The 27784-nt window shown below is 45.2% G+C and overlaps 2 protein-coding genes across 14 annotated transcripts in view; one reads left to right on the forward strand and one right to left on the reverse strand.

Moving 5' to 3' along the window:
- The window catches only part of PATJ (PATJ crumbs cell polarity complex component), a 426407-nt gene extending 416089 nt beyond the window's left edge, over nt 1–10318 (reverse strand). For 11 of the 12 annotated variants that reach the window (XR_012419419.1, XM_045369982.2, XM_045369962.2 and 8 more), the window contains exon 1: nt 10193–10318. The gene's annotated coding sequence lies outside the window, so the exon portion shown is untranslated. Of the gene's footprint in view, nt 1–5262; nt 5302–10192 lie in introns of those variants that run through there. The other variant, XM_065521541.2, reaches the window with a different exon arrangement.
- LOC123568591 (uncharacterized) lies at nt 9744–17789 on the forward strand. Of its 2 annotated transcripts, none has more exons than XM_045369990.2 (3): nt 9744–10212; nt 10776–10880; nt 17581–17789. In XM_045369990.2, the coding sequence occupies exons 1-2, from the start codon at nt 9755–9757 to the stop codon at nt 10822–10824; spliced, it is 507 nt and encodes a 168-aa protein (XP_045225925.2). In that variant the 5' UTR covers nt 9744–9754; the 3' UTR covers nt 10825–10880; nt 17581–17789. The 2 variants fall into 2 exon arrangements, 1 of the variants encoding a protein (XP_045225925.2); XR_012419434.1 differs by lacking the exon at nt 9744–10212 and adding an exon at nt 10382–10435.
- Nucleotides 17790–27784: the final 9995 nt, after the last annotated feature.

Consider the following 27784-nt stretch of genomic DNA (forward strand, 5'->3'; position numbering starts at 1 on the left):
TTTTGCTCTTGTTGCCCAGGCTGGAGTGCAATGGTGCGATCTCGGCTCACTGCAACCTCTGTCTGCCTCCCGGGTTCAGGCAATTCTCCTGCCTCAACTTCCTGAGTAGCTGGGATTACAGGTGTGAGCCACCATGCCTGGCTAATTTTGTATTTTTAGTAGAGATGGGATTTTACCATGTTGGTCAGGCTGGTCTCAAACTCCCAACTTCAGGTGATCCACCGCCTCGGCCTCCCAAAGTGCTGGGATTACAGGCGTGAGCCACCACACCCAGCCCTTTTTTTTTTTTTTTTTTTTTTTTTTTTGAGATAGGGTCTCACTCTGTTGCCCAGGCTGGAGTGCAGTGGTGCAATCTTGGCTCACTGCAACCTCCACCTCCCGGGTTCAAGCAATCCTCCCGCCTCAGCCTCCCTAATAGCTGAGACTACAGGTATGCACCACCACACCTGGCTAGTTTTTGTATTTTTAGTAAAGGCGGGCTTTCCCCATGTTGATCAGGCTTTTCTTGAACTCCTGTCCTCAGACGTTCCACCTGCCTCAGCCTCCCAAAGTGCTGGAATTACAGGCTAGAGACACCACACCCTGTCTGTGGTAGGCTTCTGTATTCTGGTTGGTAGCAGCTTTCTCCAACGAGCAACGGTGACAAAAAAATCTGGGCAATTTTCACACTTAGAGGTCTCTGATCATGTAGCCAGTGCCCATTAACAAGACCTGGGCATTCATACTATTCACTAATGATTCGTTTCCACCTCAAAAATGCTGTTCGATTTTACCCATACTGCAGACTGTGCACTCCCAACTTCTCCCCAGAAATCATGGTCATATCAGGAGTCGGGCATGGTGGCTCATGCCTGTACTCCCAGCACTCTGGAAGGCCATGGCAGGTGGATCACTTGAGGCCAGGAGTTTGAGACCAGCCTGGCTAACATGGTGAAACCCCGTTTCCACTAAAAATACAAAAATTAGCCAGACGTCGTGGTGCACACCTGTAATCCCAGCTATTCGGGAGGCTGAGGCAGCAGAATCACTTGAATCCATGAGGCAGAGGAAGCAGTGAGTGGAGATTGCACCACTGCACTCCAGCCTGGGCAACAGAGTGAGGCTCCATCTCAAAAAAAAAAAAAAAAAAAAAAAAAGGTAAAATAAAATAAAAAAGGGAAAGGGATGCTATGAAAAAAGGTAAAAACAAAGCAAGGAAACATAGATGCCATTGGAGAGAGTTAATTTCATGGGGAAGGGGTTCCACTGTTAGTGACTGTTTAGTAGATAACTACTTTAAAAATGAGAGAATACTTCACATTTTAAATGGAGGGAACATTTACAACCTGACCTTCAGCATTCACTTAACTCATCTCCCTCTTCTACCACATTATGTCCTGGAACTTCATTAGAAGCTCCAAAAAACGGGCCCGGCACGGCGGCTCATGCCTGTATCCCAGCACTTTGGGAGGCCGATGAGGGCAGAACACCTGAGGTTGGGAGTTCAAGACCAGCCTGACCAACATCGAGAAACCCCTGTCTCTACTAAAAATACAAAAATATTAGCCAGGCATGGTCGTGGGCGCCTGCAATCCCAGCTGCTCAGTAGCAGCAGTAACAGGAGAATCGCCTGAACTTGGGAGGTGGAGTGGTAAGCCGAGATCACACCATTGCACTCCAGCCTGGGCAAAAGTAGTGAAACTCCATCTCAAAAAAAAGCTCCAGAAAATAACCCCAAGGCAGACCAGGCAGAAGCCCTGCCCACCAACCCCTATTGTCAAAGCCACACTTACTAATTATTAATAATGGAAGCTAAAGTGAAATGAACTAACCTGTCCCTGAAAGCCCACAGACCCAGGCCTAAAAGCTATCCACCAAACCAAGTAAGGCGTGCAGAGGGTCAAAGCAAGGGCAGGACCTTGGTCTGCTTTGGTTCTAAGAGTGCAACCTACATTAGAGAATGTTAATCTCACAGTGGTTCCATTAACTTCTTTGAACTATGAGGCAGCTTCCCAAATGCAAGCAATCAATATAGACAAAATTCAAATGTGAAATTCTTAAAACACACATTGTCCCGGTTGACAATATTATTGTTCAGCAGATTTTTAAACTTTATATAAATTACATCATACTGTATACTTATTCTTCAGCAATTTGCTATTTTAAGGTCAACTTTACATTTTTAAGATTTATTCATCTGTTATCCCAGCACTTTGGGAGGCCAAGGCAAACAGATCACTTGAGCCACAATTTGAGACCAGCCTGGGCAACATGGCAAGACCCCATCTTGACAAAAAATTTAAAAATTAGCCAGATGTGGTGGCACACACCTGTACTCCCAGCTACTTGGGAGGCTGAGGTAGGAGGATCAATTGAACCCAGGATGTCTAGGCTGCAGTGAGCCATGATCACACCACTGCACTCCACAGCCTGGGTGACAGAGTGAGACCCTGTCTCCAAAAAAAAAACCAGGCTGGGGTTGGGGGTGTTACTCATGATGATATAAGCAGTTCCTCCTCAGCCACTGTAACAACTAAGTAACATTCGACAGTAGGAATACATACTTTCTTCACCCAATCTCCTGTTGGTGAGAATTTAGATCATTTCCTGTTGGTCACTAACACAAAAACAGGATTAGAACTAAATGTCTACTTCAATAATCAACTTTTTGCCAGCTGATTCAATAGCCAATTATTGAAATATGGGAAATTCTATAGCCTATGAGCTTTGAAATCTCTGCGGGCCAATTGTTTAAATCTCCCTACACCTCAGTCCCCTTGTTTGTAAAAACGAGTTAATAAAAATTACTTCATGGATGGGTGCGGTGGCTCATGCCTGTAATTCCAGCACTTTTGGAGGCTGAGGCGGGCAGATCATGAGGTCAGGAGTTCGAGACCAGCCTGGCTAACATGGTGAAACCCATCTCTACTAAAAATGCAACAAGAGCGAAATTCTGTTTAAATTAAAAAAAAAAAAAAAAAAGAAAGAAAGCTGGGCATGGTGTTGGGCACCTGAATCCCAGCTACTTGGGAGGCTGAGGCAGGAGAATCGCTTGAACCCAGGAGATGCAGATTGCAGTGAGCCAAGATGGCGCCACAGCACTCCAGCCTGGGTGACAGGGTGAGACTCCATCTCAGGGGAAATAAAGAAAAAAAAAATTGCTTCATATGTATGTTGAAAAGACTAAAGAGCATAATTTAGAGCATTTGGCCTAGCACACAGTACACATTCAACAAATGATAGCTACTATTAGTACCTCTTTTCAATCAAAATGATTTAAAACATGGCAAAACTCCATCTCTACAAAAACTAAAACTAGCTGAGCATGGTAGTGCATGCCGGTAGTCCAGGCTGAGGTGGGAGGAACCCTCGCGACCAGGAGGTCAGGGCTAGTGAACCATGATCATGGCACTGCAAAAGCTAATAATTAAATTATTGTAGCAGAGATTTTAGTGTGTAATCAGTAAGTTAGGTTTGAGAAGACTAAAAAATAAAATGTTTCACCATTGTAGTGAGTACAAGGGTGGAGGTTATAGAGAAGACCTATAATTTGGAGTATTAATCCATTTACATGGCCAGGTGCGGTGGCTCACGCCTGTAATCACAGCACTTTGCGGGGCTGAGGTGGGTGGATCGCTTGAGGTCAGAAGTTCAAGACCAGCCTGGCCAACATGGTGAAACCCCATCTGTACTAAAAATACAAAAAAATTAGCCAGACATGGTGGTGCATGCCTGCAGTTCCAGCTACTCAGGAGGCTGAGGCAGGAGAATGGCTTAAACCTGGGAGGCAGAGGTTGGAGTGAGCGGAGATCAAGCCACTGCACTCCAGCATGGGCAACAGAGCAAGACTTGTCTCAAAAAATAATAATAATAATAATAAAAGGCATTATACACATAAGAGTATAACTGCTTTGGTAAACTAAACCCTCTTAAGAATAAACATATTCAGATCAGTGGCTCATGCTTGTAATTCCAGCACTTTGGGAGGCTGAGGTGGGTGTATCATGAGGTCAGAAGTTCGAGACCAGCCTGAGCAACATGGTGAAACCCCGTTTCTACTAAAAGTGCACAAATTAGGAGGGCGTGGTGGCACACGCCTGTAATCCCAGCTACTTGGGAGACTGAGGCACAAGAATCACTTGAACCCAGGAGGCGGCTCCAGCCTTTGCAATAGAGTGAAACTGTGTCTCAAAAAATAAAAATAAGATATTTCAGTTTCCTTTACAAGACATCTGTTCAAAATATTGTGTGTATTGTGCATTTACAGCACATTTCAATCCTAAGTAACCCAATATAAAGTGGCCCATGCCCATGTGTAAGAGTGGCTTACTGTAGTAAAGTTTTAATCTATACCTTTTCAGAAAGATTCCTGTTTTGTTTTTGTTTTTTCTTCCTCCACCGTGTTTTTAGAAAATAATTCTTTATCAATTCAGCTCATATGGTCTCTATGCCTTTTCTTAAAGTAACTATCTGAGTAAGAGCACTCACAAACTTGAGTTCTTCCCAATAAAAAGATCACAATTCCATAATTTTACTGGAATTAAACATAAGGGAGGAACAAAAAGCAGGAGAATAATAGCTTACAGATTACAAGACACATTCTTGAACATTATTTTCTTTCAACCTTGCCAAATCTCTATAAGGCAGACCATTTGCAAATGGGACCAGATTCTGGAGGACCAGAATTAAATGACTTGTCAAGCATTACATGGTAAGTGGACCCAATTCCCTGTCTCCAAACTTTACTGGCTGGACAGCTGTACAAACACAAAAAATAAGTGAGCTCCACGTCTTCAGCATCGATCTATCCCACTGACTTAAAAGGAAGGGTATTGACAGGCACTAAACTTCTCCCCATTTGCACCAGAACCTAAAATAAGGGCTTTTAAAAAGGCATCCAAATCGGCCGGGCGCGGTGGCTCACGCCTGTAATCCCAGCACTTTGGGAGGCCGAGGCGGGCGGATCACAAGGTCAGGAGATCCAGACCACGGTGAAACCCCGTCTCTACTAAAAATACAAAAAATTAGCCGGGCGCGGTTGTGGGCGCCTGTAGTCCCAGCTACTCGGGAGGCTGAGGCAGGAGAATGGCGTGAACCCGGGAGGCGGAGCTTGCAGTGAGCCGAGATCGCGCCACTGCACTCCAGCCTGGGCGACAGAGCGAGACTCCGTCTCAAAAAAAAAAAAAAAAGGCATCCAAATCTACACAAAACCCTAAGGAAAAAAACATAGCAACGGTCATGCAAATACCAAGGCAGATCGGTCCCGTTTCTCAAAAGACTTACCAAGTTGGCTCACCAAGGGGAGCAAAGTCTTAAGTGAACAAATTAAATCCCACTTTGGCTTCCCCAACCTAATGTATTCTTGTTAAACTTTAACAAAGCAAGTAAATTCAGACTGCTGGCTGTTCAGTGTAAGGATAATGATTAAATGCTGTTAAGTAAAAATGCAGTTGTAAGAACTAGAAAATGCTGAACCACTGTCTCAGAATCACAAGGTTCTAAATGCGAATTCACTATGAGAACATATATACAGATTTTTCTCTTTAACTTTAAAAATGCAATCGGAAAGAAAATACATCCTAATGTTATTAGTGGTTACCTCTCAATAGTAGATAGTTTGTGTACTTTTAGTTCCTTTTTTGAAAATTTTCTCCAATTTTTCTACAATGAATATGTTAGCTTTACAGTTACAGAAATATTAATGCATGGCTTAAACTTATTACGGTTTCATTAAATGCAGAAGAGAGCTTAATACAATTTCTATTCAGCTTTAAACACAACTATTTTTCTGATGGGAAACCCATTTTATGTGACCTCCTTGTGATATTGTATATTGGTTTTCATCTATGGTTCCTGGTTCATAACTCCCATGACTCTTGTTACAGTCTTTTGTTACACTGGTGGGGCGCTTTAGGTCTCAGAAGCAGTCCTCAGAAAACAGAAATCTGTCTGACACTCTCCTGCCCCTCCTTTCATCTGCTCCTTTTTCTCCCCAAGGCAGGACTCTAATCTTCCCCTGCTTTTCCATCTTGAAGCTGGCTGTAAAGAAATTCTCTGGGCTGGAAGGGTGGTTCACGCCTGTAAGTCTAACATTTTCACAGGCCAAGTCGGGAGGACAGCTTGGGACCAGGAGCTCGAGACCAGCCTGAGCGATATAGCAAGACCCAGTCTCTACTAAAAAATATTTTTTTTTTTTTTTTTTTTTTTTTTTTGAGACGGAGTCTTGCTCTGTCGCCCAGGCTGGAGTGCAGTGGCCGGATCTCAGCTCACTGCAAGCTCCGCCTCCCGGGTTTACGCCATTCTCCTGCCTCAGCCTCCCGAGTAGCTGGGACTACAGGCGCCCGTCACCTCGCCCGGCTAGTTTTTTGTATTTTTTAGTAGAGATGGGGTTTCACCATGTTAGCCAGGATGGTCTCGATCTCCTGACCTTGTGATCCACCCGTCTCGGCCTCCCAAAGTGCTGGGATTACAGGCTTGAGCCACTGCGCCCGGCCTACTAAAAATTTTTTAAAAGAGGCCAGGCATGATGGCTCACATCTGTAATCCCAGCATTTTGGGAGGCCTAGTCGGGCAGATCTCTTGAGGTCAGGAGTCCGAGACCAGCCTGGCCAACATGGCAAAACCCTATCTCTACTAAAAATACAAAAAAAATAAAATAAAATAAAATTATCTGGTCACGGGGGCGCACGCCCCCACGTAGTTGTGAGGCTGAGCCAGGAGAATCGCTTGAACCAGAGGAGGTGAAGGTTGCAGTGAGTGGAGATGGCAGCACTGCACTTCAGCCTGAGCAACAGAGTAAGGCTCTGTCTCAAAAATAAATAAATAAAATGAATAAAAAGTTTTAAAAATAAAAATAATTGCCAGGTCTGGTGGCTCACGCCTGTAATCCCAGCACTTTGGGAGTCCAAGGCAGGTGGATCGCCTGAGGTCAGGAGTTCGAGACCAGCCTGGCCAGCATGGTGAAATCCCATCTCTACTAAAAATACAAAAATTAGCCAGGCGTGGTGGCAGGCACCTGTAATCCAAGCTACTCGGGAAGCTGAGGCAGAAGAAGCACTTGATCCTGGGAGGTGGAAGTTGCAGTGAGCCAAGATAGCACCATTGCACTCCAGCCTGGGCAACAGAGCAAGACTCTGTCTCTAAATTAATTAATTAATTAATTAAAATTAAAATAATTTTGGCTAGGTGCAGTGACTGATGCCCGTAATCCCAGCACTTTAGGAGGCCAAGACAGGTGGATCACTTGAGGTCAGGAGTTCGAGACCAGCCTGGCCAATATGGTAAAACCCTGTTTCTATTAAAAATACAAAAATTAGCCAGGCATGGTGGCACAGGCCTGTAATCCCAGCTACCCCGGAGTCTGAGGCAGGAGAATCACTTGAACCCGGCAGGCGGAGGTTGCAGTGAGCTGAGATCACGACACTGCACTCCAGCCTGGGCAGCAGAGCAAGACTCTGTCTCAAAATAAATAAATAAATAAATATTTTTAAAAATTATCTGACCTCCGTTGTCTGACTGTAGGTCGTAAGACCCCCATAAGAAGGGGTCCTGCCCATACCCTGGAGGAAGGAATGCTACAGAGAGAGGCCAAGAAAAATCTGAACAGATAGGCATTGCTGGGTTTCCCCTACTCCATGCTTCAATTATGTTTACCCAGTGAAGTCTCCATAAAAAGCCCAAGAAAATGGGGTAGGGAGAGCTTCTCAATATCTGAACACACGGAGGTTCCTGGAATGTGGTATGCCCCTTCTCAAACCTCACGTTATGCATCTCTTCCTCTTGTATCCTCTGTAATATTCTTAATAGTAAACTAGTAATAAACCTAAATAAGTGTTTTCTTGAGTTTCGTGAGCTGCTCTAGCAAATTAACCAAACCAGAGGAGGGGGTTATGGGATTCCCAATTTATAGGTGGTTAGTCAGAAGCCAGGGTAAAACAATCTAGGACTTGTGATTGGCATCAGAAGTGGGGGCAGTCCTATGGGATCTGACACTATCCCCAGGTAGACAGTATCAGAATCGAACTGGAAGATGCTCAGCTATTGTTTGATGCAGAACTGATTACCCCACACATTTATTTGGTCACAGAAATCTTCAGTGTTGATTGCAGTGGTGTGAGAGCAGAGGAAAAAGTTTGTGTTTTTCCTCTTACCCCTAATAGGATCTGGACTAGTAAGGGCAAATCTCTTCAGAACTCCTTTTATAAGTTCTAAGTTCTATCCATAAGTATTTCCATATTTATTAACTTTCTTATTATTTTTGTGAAAGTTGCAGATACCAGGTCAAAATCACTTTTTCTCAGACCCAAACAAACTAGAGATGAAGAGCATGAGGGAGAAAGCTCATGCTTGCATGTCTGAGATAAAGATCTCAAGAAACTAAAATAACCCCCTAAGAAATTCTTTCTTTAGGAATGCAGTAATTCAGATAAGATAAGATAAGATAAGATAAGATAATCTTTTTTCCCTTTTTTTTTTTTTTCTTTTTTGAGGCAGGGTTCTTGCTCTGTCACCCAGGCTGGAGTGTAGTGGTACAAACGCCACTCACCGCAGCCTCCATCTCCTGGGCTCAAGCAATTCTCCTGCCTCAACCTCCCGACACACCTGACTATTTAAAAAGCTTTTTCTGTAAAGACAGCCATGTTGCTCAGGCTGGTCTCCAACTCTTGGCCTCAAGCGATCCTCCTGCCTAAGCGATCCTCCTGCCTAAGCCTCCTAAGTAGCTGAGATAACAGGCATGAGGCAGGGTGCCAGACCTGATAAGATGCTCTCCATAACACCTGCCCAGTAATGGCATGTTCGACAATGGCCAACTCTGACTTGGAGTCTGCAAAACCAATAAACTCTGTTTTCAAGCAGCTTATCTGCACTTACTTTGCCAATAAAAGTTTCCCTTTACCCTCCCCTCTTACATGCATATATGGCTTGCCAGGGCTGTGCCCCTCGGGCTACAATCCTCATTTCTCATTCCCAAATAAATTCAACATATTTGGAGTGTTTTGTTGTTGTTGTTAACAACATCTTAAAGGCATTATGGGCCCTAAAAACATCAAAGCTCACTTTAGCTAAAAGGCTCAATCTCACCTAACATTTTCTAATGCTGCAAACAGATTTAAGTTCTTAACTGCTGCCCCTGCCTCCACTTCTTTCAAATAGATGTGTGCAAATTAATTGGCCGCCAATAGGAATTTAGCCCAGAATGTGGTAGTATCATCCTCAGTGGAATCGACATTGTCCTTCAGGGTTTCCAAAGGCTTCTTCAATCATTTAAGAAACACTTGTCGCGCACCTACCAATAGCCAGACCCTAAATGCAGTCGAGAAATAAGGCCCTGAAAGGGGCACCCTCTAAATGGCAGAGGCAAGTCAGTAAACAACAAACTCGAATCCAAAGTGCAAGAGTCACTCGGAAATATGACAAAGTGCCAGGTGAAGGGGTGTTCACTTAATTCGGCCTGCGTGCGGGACGACTGGGGCGCTTTGGAGGGTGGGAGTGATCCGAAAACGCTTTTCTGAGCTTGATTTAAAAGCAGGAATCCAAGAATTTCCCCTAAGGCTGGAAGCACTTTCCGACCGAACCTCCCTTTCTACGTAGCAAGGCTGGCAGAGCCCAGGGCTTGACCGCTGGTTTGGGAACCTCCGCTACGGGACGCGGCCGAGCCCAAGTCGCCCACTCAGCCCGGCTCTGAGCACCCCCTCCTCTTTGTCCCCTCACCCCGTTCCCTCCTTCCACGGCCACCGATGGAGGGAAAGACTCCGCCCACCTCTGGGAGCGAAACATGGGCACCGATCTGGGCGCAAAATCGGATCCGTGCCACCCCCGAATACCAGTGGGCCGAGATTTGAGGCCCGAAAGGCCTGGGGAGGCGGGGCAGCGCCCCTCCCTGCCCGCGGCCTCGGCGAGCCCTGCGCGGCGGGGCGGGGACCACCGTGGGGTCACCCGGGCCCGACGCAGGAGGACGGCGCCCCCGCCCCGCCTCCCGGGCCAGCGCGGGCGCACGCAGCGGGCGCCCCATCCCAGCCGCGGCCCCTCTGAGCGCCCGGCGGCGCCCTCCTCCTCCGGCTCCCACCCACTCCAGGCGGGCGGGCGGGGAGAGCGCGGGGACAGGGCAGGCAGGCCCGGGAAGCCCGCGAGGGAGCTGCGCCTGGCCGGCCTCCAGGAGCGGGGACCCCCAGGGGCAAGTGCGCACCGCACAGCCGGGACCCCCACGCTTTACCTGGTGCGCTGGAGGAGCAGGTGGGAGCCCGGGTCGGGCGGGCTCGGTGTCGGCCCTGCCTCACCTGGGCGGAAGTGAGAGGCCTAGGGTGGCCGCGCCTCACCTGGCAGGCCCTCCCCTCGCCCCGACTCTCTCCGCCCGGGGCGGGGCGCCGGGGTGGCGCGGGGGCGGGGGAGGGAACCCGGGGCTGTGGGAGGCGGGCTCCAAGGAGGGAGGACGTTTTCCCTGGCTGTTTCTGTGCAGGTGAATTCCTACAGGGCGCGGGATGGCCAAAGGCCTGGGAAAAGTGGGCTGTGGGAGCGGGGGAGCGGATGAGACCGCGCTTGGTGGGGACAGCCGGCACTGACGGGGAGGGAGATCCGGACAGACCGGTGTGGTTGGAGGCCTGCGTGAAGAGCTAGACCCAAGATCCAGGAAATTGGGGAGGATATCAATGAAAGCGTTGGGTCAATCCGCTTAACACCTTGCCTTTTTGCCCTTTTCCTTTCTTAGTCTCTCATCCCTCGTTTTCTATATCCGCTGACGCAAAATAAAATATTCTAAAACGTGTAAATGTGGGAGTCATTATTTTCTTCTCATTTAGTGGAAGGAAGAAATCCAGCAGTATTTGCCTGCCGTATGCTGAGTGCTAGCTTATGCAATATCTCAATTACTCTCTGAAGAAACTAATGAGGAAACCGTGCACCAGGTAGGTTGACTGGCCCATTGTTTGGAACACAGGCAAGGCATTTTGACTCTAAATACAGTGATGATTTCACTATATATTAATTTTATTTTATTTGTGTATCACACCTTCGAGAAAAATATGCCCCGATGGTATTCTTCCACTCCCTTTAATAACTTTAGACTTTTGATGATAGGGGTTTTACTTGCCTGATACAATCCACACATTAACGATAAAGAGAATCAATCTTCAGGTATCTTATCCATAGAGTACATACAGTAATTGTTAAATACTGTGATTGACTCTGGGAAGATGTGTAAAATGGTATCCCTGTCCCCAGGACGATGAGGAATAGATACAAAACAACTACAACATAAAGACTTTTAGACCGGGCACGGTGGCTCACGCTTGTAATCCCAGTACTTTGGAAGGCCCAGGCGGGTGGATCACCTGAGGTCAGGAGTTCCAGACCAGCCTGACCAATATGATGAAACCCCATCTTTACTAAAAATACAAAAATTAGCCGGGCGTGGTGGATGCCTGTAGTCCCTCTACACAGAAGGCTAAGGCAGGAGAATCACTTGAACCCAGGAGGCAGAGGTTGCAGTGAGCCGAGATCCTGCCACTGTACTCCAGCCTGGGTGACAGAGAGAGACTCCACTGCAACAACAACAACAACAACAAAAATTAGCCTGGAGTGGTGCCGTGAGCTTGTAGTCCCAGCTACTCTGTGGGGCTGAAGTCGGAGGATCACTTGAGCCTGGGGGTTCAAGACCAGCCTGGGCGACAGAGCAAGACTCCGTCTCAAATAAATAAATAAAATTAAGATCATGCACTTGGTGCTTTACAGTTTGCTTCCTTGTTTTAAAAGAAATGTAACACTTCTTAGGCATGATAAGAAGACACACAATATCAGCATGGTTCCTGCTTTTTAGGAATTAACAAACTACTGAGGGAAATAACGTTAGGCAAATTACCAAATGGAAGCCAGACCTCAGAAAATGAAGAGATCTGTTAGGTTTTTTGAAAGCCTGGGTTAGAACTTAAACAGGTCTTAACCAGAGCCAGATTAATTTAGGTAAAATGGAGAAGGAGAGGCTTTCCAAGTCAGGGGGGCAAAATAAAGTTGGAAATCAGGTGGGAAAAGGGAGAGGATCGAAAAACTACCTGTCAGGTACTATGCTTATTACCTGGGTGATGAAATCTGTATATCAAACCCCCATGGCACACAACTTGCCTATGTAACAAACCTGGTTTTGTTGTTGTTGTTTTGAGACAGAGTCTCACTCTGTTGCCCAGGCTGGAGTGCAGTGGTGTGGTCTCAGCTCACTACAACCTCTGCCTCCCTGTTCAAGCCATTCTCCTGCCTCAGCCTCCCGAGTAGCTGAGATTACAGGTGCCAGCCACCACACCCGGTTAATTTTTTGTATTTTTAATAGACATGGGGTTTCATCATGTTGGCCAGGCTGGGCTCAAACTCCTGACCTCGTGATCCAGCCGCCTCAGCCTCCCAAAGTGCTGGAATTACAGGCGTGAGCCACCGTGCCTGGCCTACAAACCTGTGCATGTAGCCCTGAACCTATAATAAAAATTAAATAGGAAAAAAAAGAAAGGTAGAGACCAATTATCTCAAAGAATCACCTTGCAAACATTGGTCTCTTCTTTTTATTTTTATTTATTTATTTATTTTTAAAATTGAAATTGAATCTCACTATGTTACCTAGGCTGGCCTCAAACTCCTGAACTCAAGCAATCCTCCCACCTTAATATCCTTCTTGAAAAGCTGAGATTACAGGCACACACCACCATATCTGGCTATTGAACCTCTTCTTTATTTATTTATTTATTTACTGTAGAGAGAGGGTCTCACTATGTTGCCCAAGCTACTCTCAAACTCCTGGCCTCAAACCATCCTCCTGCCTCAGCCTCCCAAAGTGCTGGGATTACAGGCATGAGCCACCATGCCTGGCCTCTTCTTTCTTTATTTTTTATGTATTTATGTAATTAATTAACTCTTTTTTTTTTTTGAGACAGTCTCACTCTGTCACCCAGGCTGGTGCACAGTGGTGCAATCATGGCAGCCTCAAATTCCTAGGCTCAAGCAATCCTCCCACTGCAGCCTCCTGAGTAGCTGGGACTACAGGCATGCAACATCACGCCTGGCTTATTTATTTATTTATTTATTTATTTATTTATTTATTTATTGAGACGGGGTCTTGCTGTTGTCCGCCCTGGCTGGAGTGCAACTGCAACCTCCGCCTCCCAGGTTCCAGCAATTCTCCTGCCTCAGCCTCCTGAGTAGCTGAGATTACAGGCACCCGCCACCACACCCGGCTAATTTTTGTATTTTTAGTAGAAATGGGTTACACCATGTTGGCCAGGCTAGTCTCAAACTCCTGACCTCAGGTGATCCACCCAGCTCGGCCACCCAAAGTGCTGGGATAACAGGCATGAGCCACCACACCCAGCCTGCCTCTTCTTCCTTTAATATTAAATGATGTTGTGAACATATTCCCCTTTTTACAAAAAGTTATGTAATTTTAAATTGACCGTGAAACCAAGTCCAAACTCCTTTTCTTGCTATTCAAGTCCCTTTAAACTCTCCCCTTCTTGCTGACTCTTTTTGTTTTGTTTTGTTTTTTGAGACGAAGTCTTGCTCTTGTCCTCCAGGCTGGAGTGCGATGGCACAATCTCAGCTCACTGCAACCTCCGCCTCCCGGGTTCAAGTGATTCTCCTGCCTCAGCCTTCTGAGTAGCTGGGATGACAGGCGCCCGCCACCCCACCTGGTTAATTTTTGTATTTTTAGTAGAGACGGGGTTTCACCATGTGGGCCAGGCTGGTCTAAGAACTCCTGACCTCAGGTAATCTGCCTGCCTTGGCCTCCCCAAAGTGCTGGGATTACAGGCGTGAACTACTGCGCCCGGCCCCTTCTTGCTGACTCTTCAACCTAATCTGCACTTCACCTCTGGAGGATCTTACTCCGAGCAAATTTATCTATTCCATATCCATGGATCACCAATGGCTTTTCTGCTGGTTTCTTACCCTCTTTCCCCTGTCTGGAATGTTCTGTAAGCCCTACCCTCCCTCTAGAGCTAGACTCAAGTCTCACCCTTTCTGAGAAGCTGCCTCCCTGACCATCCCAGGAAACATCATCTCTATCAGTTTTAACCTGATTTTCTCTACATGTCTGTGCTGTTAATTAATTTTACCTCACCAACCACCTGTCTTCCTTTGTGTTGTTAATTAACTAATTAATTTTTTCAGGCCAGGTGTGGTGACTCATGACTGTAATCCCAGCACTTTGGGAGGCTGAGGCAGGTGGATCACCTGAGGTCAGGAGTTCGAGACCAGCCTGATCAACATGGGGAAACCCCACTAAAAATACAATAATTACCTGGGCATGGTGGCACACACCTGTAGTCCCAGCTACTCAGGAGGCTGAGGCAGGAGAATCGCTTGAACCCGAGAGGCAGAGGTTGCAGTGAGCTGAGATCGCACCATTGCACTCCTGCCTCAATGACAGAGCAAGACTCCAACTCAAATAAAAAAATAAAAATAATAATAAAAAAATGGAGACAGGGTCCCACTCTGTTGTCCATGCTGGAGAGCAGTGGTGAGATCATAGCTCACTGCAGCCTTGAACTCCTGGGCCCAAGCCATCCCCCCATGTTAGTCAGGTCCTGAGAAGCTGGGACCAAAAACATGCACCACCATGCCCAGCTAATTTTTTAAAATTTTTTTATATTTCGAGACAAGCCTTCTCTATGTTGTCCAGGCTGGTCTCAAACTCCTGGGCTCAAGGGCTCCCAAAGTGCCTCAGCCTCCCAAAGTGCTGGGATTATAGGCGTGAGCCACTATACTCGGTCTCTGTTAATTTAATGTGAACTTTTTTTTTGGCTCTCACTTGGAATTTAAATTTTTAAAAATTTATCCAATAAATTTTTCAGCAAGGTTTAGCTGTAGCAGAAAATGTTTATCTCTGAGAATCCTCAAGAGTGTCTTTTTTTGGCCAAGCACGGTGACTCATGCCTGTAATCCCAACACTTTGGGAGGCTAAGGCGGGCAGATCACAAGGTCAGGAGTTTGAGACCAGCCTGACCAACATGGCAAAACCCTGTCTCTACCAAAAATACAAAAATTAGCAGGGTGTAGTGGCACACATCGGTAATCCCAGCTACTCAGGAGGCTGAGGCAGGAGAATCGCTTGAACCCAGGAGGCAGAGGTTGCAGCAAGCCAAGATCACACCACTGCACTCCAGCCTGGGTGACACAGTGAGACTCCATCTCAAAAAAAAAAAACCACCACCACCAACAACAACAACAAAAAACACAAAGAGTGTCTTAAAAAAAAAAAATAGAGATGAAGTCTCACTATGTTGCCCAGACTTGAACTGCTGGGCTCAAGTGATCCTCCAACCTCAGCCTCTCAAAGTGCTGAGATTACAGGCATGAGACACCATGCCCAGCCCAAGATTGTCTTAGTTATAGAATGATGAAGAAAGATGAATTTTTAAAAGTACAAACTCTTGTCAACCGAAAACTACAACAGAGAGAGATAATCCAAAGACAATGAATTTGTCAACTAAAGAAAAAAATCAAGCTTTTAAAGAATTAAAGTTCGTTTTATTCAGAAGTCTTGGGGAGTGGGACACAGTGGCTCATGCCTGAAATCCGAGGCCTTTGGGAGGTCAAAGCGGGAGGATTGCTTGAGGCCAGGAGTTTGAGATCAGCCTGGGCAACATATTGAGACCTGCATGGGCAACATATTGAGACCCTGTCTCTACAAAAAATGGATTAAAAAAAAAAAAAAAAAGAAAAGCCCAGTTTCGTGGTGCATGCTTATAGTTCCAGCTACTCAGGAGGACCCCTTGAGCCCAGGAGTTGGAGGCTGCAGCAAGCTATGGTTGCCACTACACACCACAGCATGGGGGACAGAGTAAGACCCTATGTCCACTTGTCTTTAAAAAAATAAAGTCACAAAGTTATGGCCGGGTACGGTGGCTCACACCTGTAATCCCAGTGCTTTGGGAGGCCGAGGCAGGTGGATCAACAGAAGTCAGGTGTTCAAGACCAGCCTGGCCAACATGGCGAAACTCCGTCTCTACTGAAAAAAATATATATACAAAAATTAGTCAGACGTGTTGGCGGGCGCCTATAATCCCAGCTACTCAGGAGGCTGAGGCAAGAGAATTGCTTGAATCTGGGAGGAGGAGGTTGTTGCAGTGAGCTGAGATCAGGCCACTATACTCTAGCCTGGGTGATACAGACTCTGTCTCAAAAAAGCAAAACAAAACAAAACAAAAACAGTTATATTGAGGACTGTAGACGGAGGCCTACAGAATAGCAGGAACAGTCCCTCTGAGAGGTGCTGTCAGACTGGTCTGACACAGTATTGTAACCCACTGCTTACATACAGGTGGAGGAGGTTCAGTACATGCAAAACCACATAAAAGTTACTCAGAAGTTACATTAAAGCAGAATCACACCAAGGTTTGAGTATAAAAGTACATCTAGTTACAGATAACAGAGGCATAACCACTAACCCCATCAGATGTGGTCTTATGTGTAAGAAAAGACAAGACAAGGGTCATTTATCCTTTTTTTTTTTTTTTTTTTTTTTTTTTTTTGAGATGGACTCTTGCTCTGTCGCCCAGGCTGGAGTGCAGTGGCGCAATCTTGGCTCACTGCAACCTCTGCCTCCCTGGTTCAAGCAATTCTCGTACCTCAGCCTCCTGAGTAGCTGGGATTACAGGCACACGCCAAAATGCCCAGCTATTTTTTTTTCTATTTTTAGTAAAGGCGGGGTTTCACCATGTTGGCCAGGCTGGTCTTGAACTCCTGACCTTAAATGATCCACCCGCCTCAGCATCCCAAATTGGTGGGATTATGGCACGAGCCACCATGCCCCGTGGGTCATTTATCTTTTAAGGAATATAGTCACTCAGACAAGAGATGTGGCGGACCATGTGCTCTATCCTGTTTTGTCTTCAAAGCATTTTTCCAAAGAGCTGTAGTCATCACAGAATCAGGGCTTTATGAAATTATGCGGGCAGGCAGAAATAAGCAACCATGACTTCTTACATTTGCTACTTGGTCTCACAAAGTTATTTAGGAATAAGCAGAAACATTGCAATGGGAAATGTGTGTGCCATGGCAACCATGTGCACATTTGGGGAGGTTGAGATAAGGGGAAGCTTTTAAAGGCAAAAGAAGTACAGAAGTACAAGTAAGTTGTTTTGAAACTAAGGCAACATTGTTTACCGAGGCTTATTTCAAGTTACTTCTTTTGTTTGTTTGTTTGAGATGGAGTCTCGCTCTGTCGCCCAGGCTGGGGTGCAGTGGAGCGATCTCGGCTCACTGCAACGTCTGCCCCCCGGGTTCCAGCAATTCTCCTGCCTCAGCCTCCCAAGTAGCTGGGTTACAGGCGCCCACCACCATGCCCAGCTAATTTTTGTATTTTTAGTAGAGACGGGGTTTTGCCATGTCGGCCAGGCTGGTCTCAAACTCCTGACCTCAGGTGATCCACCCACCTCAGCCTCCCAAAGTGCTAGGATTACAGGCCTAAGCCACTTCTTTAGGAGAAACAGTGTATGGGGCAAGTGTTATATTTCTGGCTAACTGTCCTTATGCTTCATGTAGCCCTTGCCAGAAGTTCTTGTTATAGGCATATAAAAGGGTCTCAGAGAGAATCTTTTGTAATAATTTTTTTTTTTTTTTTTTTAGACGGGGTTTTACTCCCATAGCCCAGGCTGGAGTGCAATGGCGTGATCTTGGCTCACTGCAACCTCTGCTTCCTGGGCTCAAGTGATTCTCCAGGCATGTGCCACCACACTCAGCTGCTAACTTCATCTTTATATTTTTTATTCTCTGAAACCAGAAGATATGAGCTTGACTCTTGACTCCATTTCCTAAAATAAAACCTTGCCAAGTTACTTAACCTTTCTCATTCTCATTAGTGAAACTGCAGTGCTCATTTCGTATGTTAGTTTTGAAGGTTAAATGAAGGAATACATGTATTGCACATATCTGGCACATAGAAAGTGCTTAATAAGGCCGGATGCAGTGGCTTATGCCTGAAATTCCAGAACTTTGGGAGGCCGAGACGAGTGGATCGCCTGAGTTCAGGAGTTTGAGACCAGCCTGGCCAACATGGTGAAACCCTGTCTCTACTAAAAATACAAAAATTAGCTGGGCATGGTAGAGGGCACCTGTAATCCCAGCTATTTAGGAGGCTGGGGCAGGAGGATCGCTTCAACCTGGGAGGCAGAGGTGACCGCACCATTGCACTCCAGCCAGGGTGACAAGAACGAAACTCCATCTCAAAAAAAAAAAAAAAAAAAAAGAAAATAATAAATGAAGTAGCACATACATGGGAACAAGTATGACAGACACTGGTGACCACAAGGAGAAAGCTAAGACTAGTAGTAAGTAAAGTGAGGCCACAGCAGATGGAGGACTTGAAAACATCATGAAGAACTTTAGGTTATAAGAGTTTATCTTTCATCTCTAAGAAATTAAAGAACCACAACATTTTTTGAATAGGATTTTGAATACAATTTTGAAGATGGTATAGGAGTTTCAGCTACTCAGAAGGCTGAGGCAGGAGGATTACTTGAGCCCAGGAGGTCAAGGCCACAGTGAGCTGCATTGGCGTCACTGTACTTCAGCCTGGGTGAGAAAGCAACACACTGTTTCAATAAAAAATTTAAAAATATTAAAAGGGTACAGGTTATTTACAAAAATAAAATATTAATCTGGAAGAAGTGTGCAAAATGGATTGACAAAGTTGGGGAAAGGGCCTGTAATAAAATAGAGGAACTAAGAGGTCACTATAGCAAGGTACAGAGGAAATGATGAATGCCTGAAAGAGAGTGAAATGTGTGTGATTAAATAAAAGAAGGAACACTTACAGATATCAGTTGCTTATGATTAAAGGTATTAAAGGAGAGCAAGGGGGAAACTGAAGGGTAAAAATGATTCCAAGTTTTGAACCTGACAAAAGGGATATTGGTTGTGAAATTGAGAAAAGCCAATTTATTTTGTTTTGTCCGTTTTTTTTTTTTTTTTTTTTTTTTGAGAAGCAGGACTTTGATAAGTCAGTTTTAGGTCCTCTATTTGACATTCAAGATAAAATGTACTTGGCATATAAAAGTAGGCCTTATTCATTGGTGAATCACAGTTAATTTAATTTTTGATGGTAGGCAGTTAGATTAGTGCACCGAAGGGAGGACACAATCACAAATACTGGAGAGTCAACAGCATGGATAGAGTCAAATTTCAAATGTTGTGAAGAATGGTATAATAAAGATCTAGCAGAGCCCTAAACTTACGAATTTATCACCAGAGAAAAAGATCACAGCCACAGCACATCAAGCACATCACAGTCAAATAAAAAAGAAAGGTTTGGCCAGGCGTGGTGGCTCACACCTGTAATCCCAGCACTTTGGGAGGCCGAGGCGGGTGGATCACGAGATCAGGAGTTCAAGACCAGCCTGGCCAAGATGGTGAAACCACGTCTCTACTAAAAATACAAAAAAAAAAAAATTCGTCAGGCGTGGTGGCAGGCGCCTGTAATCCCAGCTACTCAGGAAGCTGAGGCAGGAGAATCACTTGAACTCGGAGGGTGGAGGTTGCAGTGAGCTGAGATCATGCCACTGCACTCCAGCCTGGGTGACAGAGTGAGACTGTCTCAAAAAAAAAAAAAAAAAAATTAGCCGGGCCTGGTGGTGGGTGCCTGTAATCCTAGCTACTCAGGAGGCTGAGGCAGGGAGAATTGCTTGAACCCGGCAGGTGGAGGTTGCAGTGAGCCGATATTGCACCACTGCACTCCAGCCTAGGTGACAGTGTAAGACTCTGTCTCAAAAAAAAAACAAAAAAACAAAAAAACAATAAACTATTTGAGAGGAAGAATCTTCTACTTAATGTTTCTGTCCTAACTGTGGAAACAGAAGTTAAGTTGGTTCCCTCAGAAAGTTTTGCTACAGTGCAGAACTATCTGTTAATGTAATCAGTTGCATGTGAAAACCTTAGGAATGAAAAGATCCAATGTATAGAGATTCAAGATGAGAGCCCTTGAATCCCACAGGAAGCTACATTTCAGGCTTCACTTGTAATCCTTTTTCCTTATGTTTCTGCACAACAGTTTCCACCTTGGTTTGTACTATTTATGTCCTTTGCTTTCTATACAATTCTATAGAATTTTTATGTGACAAAGAAATTAGGCATTGTAAAGATTGAGATTTAAGTTCTTACTAAATTTAGACAATGCATTGATCATGTGATCAGAGACTGTGTTTGCAAAGAAATAAAGTAATATATTTTGCTGAGCCATGAGAAAATAGATTAAGGGGCAGTAAGAAGGGACAGGTTTTTTTTGTTTTTTTTAAAGACATCATCAGTTCAGGAGTCAAAAATTTTGTGTTGTTTCTTTACTTTCACGGGGAAACGTTTTTAGTTTACATACTGTAGAAAAGTATAAATATAATCATATATAATGGGATTAATCAGTAAAGAGGCCTGGGCACAGTGGCTCAAGCTTGTAATCCCAGCACTTAGGGAGACTGAGGCGGGTGGATCACCTGAGGTCAGGAGTTCGAGACCAGCCTTACTAATATGGAGAAACCAAAATACAAAAATTAGCTGGGAGTGGCGGTGGGTGCCTGTAATCCCAGTTACTCGGGAGGCTAAGGCAGGAGAATCACTTAAACCCGGGAGGCGAAGGTTGGAGTGAGCCGAGATCACACCATTGCACTCCAGCCTGGGTGACAAGAGTGAAACTCTGTCAAAACAACAACAAACCAGCAGAGTAAGCATTTTCAAAGAGTTAATTCAAAATCTACATGGAAAACGACAAACACAAATATCAGCAACATTCTTGCAGTCAGCAGAAAAACATCTAATTTTGTCATAATCTCAATAAACTCAAACTAGAAAGTTGCATCCTTTAACCTCCCAACTTTCTTTATATTGTATTTTAAAAATCAGCGCTGGGCAAAGTGGCTCATGCCTGTAATCCTAGTATTTTGAGACACGGAGGCAGGAGGATTGCTTGAACCCAGGAGGTTGAGACCAACCTGGGCAACATAGAGAGACCTCGTCTCTACAAAAAGTGAAAAATTAGCCAAGCGTGGTGACACAGGTCTGTGGTCCCAGCTACTCAGGAGGCTTAGGCGGAGGATGGCTTGAGCCTGGGAGATCAAGGCTGCAGTGAACTATGATGGTGTCACCACACTTCAGCCTGGGTAATAGAGTGAGACCTTGTCTCAAATTTAAAAAAAAAAAAAAAAAAAAATCGAACCAGAATATTTTGATTTTAAAAAATTTTAAATAATTTATTTTTTTTCCCCACCATTCTAGGCTCTACAAACCAGAACATTCTTTTTTTTTTTTCATCTTACAATTTCATTGCATGCTTTTATTTTTATTGTCATTTACTAACTGGTAAATGAATTCATCTCTTCATTTTTACACTTTCTGTGTCATTTTTTTACTGAATATGCCTTTTGTAAATATCATATAGCAAATTTTATGTAGTCAAGAAATATTTAAAGAGTACTCACTATATTATCAATCACATTTTTGTTTGTTTGTTTGTTTGTTTTTGAGACAGAGTCTTGCTCTGTCACCCAGGCCAGAGTGCAGTGGCACAAACTTGGCTCACTGCAACCTCCGCCTCCCGGGTTCAAGTGTCAATCACATTTTTAAAAATTATTATACTTTAAGTTCTGGGATATATGTGCAGAACATGCAGGTTTGTTACATAGGTATACACATGCCACGGTGTTTTGCTGTACCCATCAACCCATCATCTACATTAAGTATTTCTCCTAATGCTGTCCCTCCCCTAGCCCCCAACCCCCTGACGGCCCCGGTGTGTGATGTTCCCCTCCCTCTGTCCATGTGTTCTCAGTGTTCAACTCCCATTTATGAGTGAGAACATGCAGTGTTTGGTTTTCTGTTCCTGTGTTTGCTGAGAACGATGGTTTCCAGCTTCATCCATGTCCCTGCAAAGGACATGAACTCATCCTTTTTTATGGCTGCATAGTATTCCATGGTGTATATGTGTGTCACATTTTCTTCATCCAGTGTATCATTGATGGGCATTTGGGTTGGTTCCAAGTCTTTGCTATTGTGAACAGTGCCACAATAAACATATGTGTGCATGTGTATTTACAGTAGAATGATTTATAATCCTTGGGTGTATACCCAGTAATGAGATTGCTGGGTCAAATAGTATTTCTGGTTCTGGATCCTTGAGGAATTGCCACACTGTCTTCCACAATGGTTGAACTAATTTACACTCCCACCAACAGCGTAAAAGTGTTCCTATTTCTCCACATCCTCTCCAGTATCTCTTTCCTGACTTTTTAATGATTGCCATTCTAACTGGCATGAGATGGTATTTCACTGTGGTTTTGATTTGCATTTCTCTAATGACCAGTGATGATGAGTTTTTTTTTCATGTGTTTGTTGGCCACATAAATGTCTTCTTTTAAGAAGTGTCTGTTCATATTCTTGGCCCACTTTTTGATGGGGTTGTTTGGTTTTTTCCTTGTAAATTTGTTTAAGTTCTTCATAGATTCCAAACCAGAACATTCTAAAAGCATCAAAATGGTAGTCAAAATGCAAAAGTTACTGTCTTTTATTACCAGCTAATATGTGTAACAGACATTCTGATCCTTAGTCTTGGATTTCTTAAACAAAAATCATGGGAGGCCATTGTTTGAAACTGAGCTTCTGCACTAGGCTCCCAAATACCAGATCAAACCAAAATGGACTCACTCATGCTAAATGCCACATGCTCAACTGAAGGTTTAAGGAATCAGATAGATCCCCAAACAGACCAATTTTTCCTGAAAGCAGGAGATTCCAGTCTACATGAGTCTCCATAATAAGGAAGTCCCCTCTGCTTTAACCCTTAAAAAAAACCCTACAAACCCCTTCTTTTTCTTTTTTCTCCTCCTCCTCTCCCTCCTCCTCCCCCTCTTTTTTTGGAGACAGGGTCTTGCGCTATTGCCCAGCCTGGAGTACAGTGGCACAATCATGGCTCACTGCAGCCTTGAACTCCTGGGCTCACGTGATTTTTCCAGGCTCAGCCTCCTGAGTAGCTAGGACTAGAGGCATGCCTAGGCAATTTTTTGCTTTTTGTAGAGATGGAGTCTATGTTGTCCAGGCTGGTCTTCGAACTCAAACTCCTGGACTCAAGTGATCCTTCCACATTGTCCTCCCAAAGTGTTGGGGAGCCACCACGCCCAGCCTCCAACCATGAATTTTTCTGTTGCTGTTTCTCTGTTCCCACCTTACAAAACCTACTGTTTTACTATTGCCCAGTGGGAGTTTTCTTTCTAGCGTATAGAATGAAGGCTGCCCCACTTCTTGAATTGTGACTAAAAGTTAATTAGATATATAACTGAATTTGTTGTAATTTTGCCTTTGACAGGTTTTTTTTGTTTGTTTGTTTGTTTGTTTGTTTGTTTGTTTGAGACAGAGATTCACTCTTGTTGCCCAGGCTGGAGTGCAATGGCACCATCTTGGCTCACTGCAACCTCCACCTACCAGGTTCAAGTAATTCTCCTGCCTCAGCCTCCTGAGTAGCTGGGACTACAGGCGCATGCCACCACGCCCAGCTCATTTTTGAATTTTTAGTAGAGACGGGGTTTCTCCATGTTGATCAGGCTGGTCTCTATCTCCTGACCTCAGGTGGTCCGCCTGCCTCAGCCTCCCAAAGTGCTGGAATTACAGGCGTGAGTCACTGTGCCTGGCCAGATTTTACCTAATCCTTGCCGCCTAACCGTGTCATAAATTTCATCTCAGAATAGGGTTGAGGGATGGTGTTAAGCTGTATATTGTACACTTTATTGGCTTTTCTGTTTGGTTTTTGTGTGTGTTTTTTTGTCGTTGTTGTTGTTTGTTTTTGAATCAGAGTCTCGCTCTGTCACCCAGGCTGGAGTGCAGTGGGCACGATCTCAGCTTACTGCAACCTCTGCCTTCTGGGTTCAAGCGATTCTCCTGCCTCAGCCTCCCGAGTAGCTGTGACTACAGGCGCCTGCCACCATGCCGGGCTAATTCTTTTTTTTTTTTTTTTTTAAGTATAGACAGAGTTTTGCCATATTGGCCAGGCTGGTCTCGAACTCCTGACTTCAGGTGATCCACCCGCCTCAGCCTCCCAAAGTGCTGGGATTACAGGTGTGAGTCACTGCGCCCGGCCGGTTTTTGTTTTTTAAATTCAAGGGTTTTTTTTAAATTTTGTTTTTTGTTTGCTTTTTTGAGACGGAGTTTAGCTCGTTATCCAGGCTGGAGTGCAGTGGCGGACCTGGGTTCACCGCAACCTCTGCCTCCCGGGTTCAAGCGATTCTCCTGCCTCAGCCTCCCGAGTAGCTAGGACTACAGGCGCCCTCCACCATGCAGGGCTAATTTTTGTTTTAGTAGAGACAGGGTTTCACCATATTAGCCAGGATGGTCTTATTTCCTGACCTCAGGTGATCTGCCTGCCTCGGCCTCCCAAAGTGCTGGGATTACAGGCTGAGCCACCACGCCCAGCCTAAATTAAAGTTTAAAGGTTCGTTTTCTAGGCTACACACTGCAACCTCCACCTCCTGGGTTCAAGTGATTCTCCTACCTCAGCCTCTGGAGTAGCTGGGACTATAGGCGCGTCCCACCACGCAGGGCTAATTTTTTGTATTTTTAGCAGAGTCGGGGGTTCACCGTGTTAGCCAGGATGGTCTTGATCTCCTGACCTCATGATTCGCCAGCCTTGGTCTCCCAAAGTGCTGGGAATACAGGTGTGAGCCACCGCGCCCGGCCCTAGGCTATACTTCTTCTTCTTTTTTTTTTTTTTTTGAGTTTTTTTGAGACAGAGTCTTGCTCTGTCGCTCAGGCTGGAGTGCAGTGATGTGATCTCGTCTCACTGCAACCTCTGACTCCCGGGTTCACGCCATTCTCCTGCCTCAGCCTCCCGAGTAGCTGGGACTACAGGTGCCCGCCACCACGCCCGGCAAATTTTTTTTTTTCTTTGTATTTTTAGTAGAGACGGGGTTTCACCGTGTTAACTAGGATGGTCACGATCTCCTGACCTCGTGATCCGCCCGCCTCGGCGTCCCAAAGTGCTGGGATTGCAGGCGTGAGCCACCGCGCCCGGCCCCTAGGCTATACATTTTTAAGCAGTCACGTATCCTACAAAAATATATGTTTCAACTACTGTTTTGGGAGAATTTTTTTTTTTTTTTTTTTTTTTTTTTTGAGACGGAGTCTCGCTCTGTCACCCAGGCTGGAGTGCAGTGGCCGGATCTCAGCTCACTGCAAGCTCCGCCTCCCGGGTTCACGCCATTCTCCTGCCTCAGCCTCCCGAGTAGCTGGGACTACAGGCGCCTGCCACCTCGCCCGGCTAAGTTTTTTTTGTATTTTTAGTAGAGACGGGGTTTCACCGTGTTAGCCAGGATGGTCTCGATCTCCTGACCTCGTGATCCACCCGTCTCGGCCTCCCAAAGTGCTGGGATTACAGGCTTGAGCCACCGCGCCCGGCCCCTGGGAGAATTTTTAAAATTTTTTTCTTTTCTTTTTTTTTTTTTATTCAAGCCATCTGCCCTCTTTGGCCTCCCAAAGTGCCAGGATTACAGGCTTGAGCCCAAACGCTAGGCCCAGGAGGAATATCTTAAGCAAAACCATTGTCCTACTACAGTAGCTAGTATGTGCTTGTAATGTAACAATTATCAAACAATTATCAAATAGTATTTAACTGTTTGTATTTTCCCTTACCAAACAGTAAGTGCTTACCTGCAGGGTTTTTGTCTCAATTTTTGAGTCTAGGGTCTAGCTTCATGCTGAGTACATAGTAAATGCTCAATTAAAAACATTTTTTTTTTCTTTTTGGAGGGAGAGAGAGAGGACCGAAAAAAAGGAAAGAAAGGGAAAACAAAGGAAGAAAAAAGAGAAGGAAGTCCATTTAGAATAGGAAGTTTATCATCAAACTACTAAATGTCTCACTTAAATCATTTAAACCTGATTTAAATTATGTAAAATGTCTTAAAAATAGCAGCAGGGCACGGTGGCTCACGCCTGTATCCCAGCACTTTGGGAGGCCAAGGCGGGCGGATCATGAGGTCAGGAGTTCGAGACCAGCCTGACCAACCTGGTGAAATCCCATCTCTACTAAAAATACAAAAATTTGTCGCGCGTGGTGACGTGCACCTGTAATCCCAGCTACTCAGAAGGCTGAGGCAGGAGAATCGCTTGAACTCAGGAGGCAGAGGTTGCAGTGAGCCGAGATTGTGCCACTGCACTCCAGCCTGGGTGACAGAGCAAGACTCCATCTCAAAAAATGGCGGCGGGGCGTAGTGGGTCAGGCCTGTAATCCCAGCACTTTGGGAGGCCAAGGTGGGCAGATCACAAGGTCAGGAGTTCAAGACCAGCCTGACCAACATGGTGAAATCCTGTCTCTACTAAAAATACAAAAATTAGCCTGGCGTGGTGGTGTGTGCCTGTAATCCCAGCTACTCAGGAGACTGAGGCAGGAGAATCGCTTGAACCCGGTAGGCGGAGGTTGCAGTGAGCCAAGATTGCGCCATTGCACTCCAACCTGGATGACATAGTGAGACTCCATCTCAAAAAAAAAAAAAAAAAAGCGTAGTATGATAGGGCGTGGTGGCTATCACCTGTAATCCCAGCACCTTGGAAGGCCCAGACGGGCGGATCACCTGAGGTTGGAAGTTGGAGACTGGCCTGATCAACATGGAGAAACCCTGTCTCTACTAAAAATACAAAATTAGCCAGGCATGGTGGCGTGTGGCTGTAATCCCAGCTACTCAGGAGGCTGAGGTAGGAGAATAACTTGAACCTGGGAGGCGGAGTTCGCAGTGAGCCAGATCGTGCCATTGCACTCCAGGCTGGGCAACAAGAGCGAAACTCCATCTCAACTCCATCTCCGTCTCTGAATGAATGAATGAATGAATGAATGAAGCATAGTAATGCTGCAAAGTTGTTTTATTATGAAAATTTTAGGACCGGGCGTGGTGGCTCACGCCTGTAATCCTAGTACTTTGGGAGGTGGATCACCTGAAGTCAAGAGTTCGAGACCAGCCTGCTCAACATGGTGAAACCTCGTCTCTAGTAAAAATACAAAAATCAGCTGGGCTGGTAGCGGGCACCTGTAATCCCAGCTATTTGGGAGGCTGAGGCAGGAGAATAGCTTGAACCTGGGAGGCAGAGGTTGCAGTGAGCCGAGATCATGCCATTGCACTCCAGCCTGGGCAACAATAGTGAAATCCCACCTCAAAAAAAGAAGAAAGTAAATTTAAAAACGTAGTTTGTGTTTAAATATTACTTCAAATAGTTGTATGTCTTCCAGAATATATATTCCAAAATGAGCCCAGGCACAGTGGCCTCACACCTGTAATCCCAGCACTTTAGGAGGCAGAGGCAGGCAGATCACTTAGGCCAGGAGTTCAAGACCAGTCTGGCCAACATGGTGAAACCCTGTCTCTACTAAAAATACAAAAATTAGCTGAGCGTGGTGGCACACACCTATAGTCCCAGCTACTCAGGAGGTTGAGGCAGGAGAATCACTTGAACCAGAAGGCGGAGGCTGCAGTGAGCCGAGATCGTGCCACTGTACTCCAGTCTGGGTGACAGAGCAAGATTCTGTCTTTAAAAAAAAAAAAAAAATTTTACTTCTCATTATACCACTGTTCTCAAAGTGCGGTCCCCGGACTAGCAACATCCACATCACTGGGGAACTCCTAGAAATGGAAATTATCCAGTCTCTACCTACATCTTTTGTATCAGAAACTCTGAGAGCGGGGTCTGTCATTCTTTTTTAATAACTACTATAGGTGATTCAGATGCTGCTCAAAGTTTGAGAACCACCAAAGTGGTTGAAATGTGCTAAAGTATGGATGAAGAAGCACCACTCAAATTCAATTTTTATATTGTT

The sequence above is a fragment of the Macaca fascicularis genome, chromosome 1 (assembly GCF_037993035.2).
Source record: "Macaca fascicularis isolate 582-1 chromosome 1, T2T-MFA8v1.1".
In the NCBI taxonomy this organism is placed as follows: domain Eukaryota; kingdom Metazoa; phylum Chordata; class Mammalia; order Primates; family Cercopithecidae; genus Macaca; species Macaca fascicularis.

Coding starts and splice junctions, on each gene's coding strand:
- LOC123568591 (XM_045369990.2), top strand. CDS start 9,755: ATGGGCACCGATCTGGGCGCAAAATCGGATCCGTGCCACCCCCGAATA. Junction 10,213..10,775: donor CTGGTGCGCTGGAGGAGCAG/GTGGGAGCCCGG, acceptor CTTCTCATTTAG/TGGAAGGAAGAAATCCAGCA.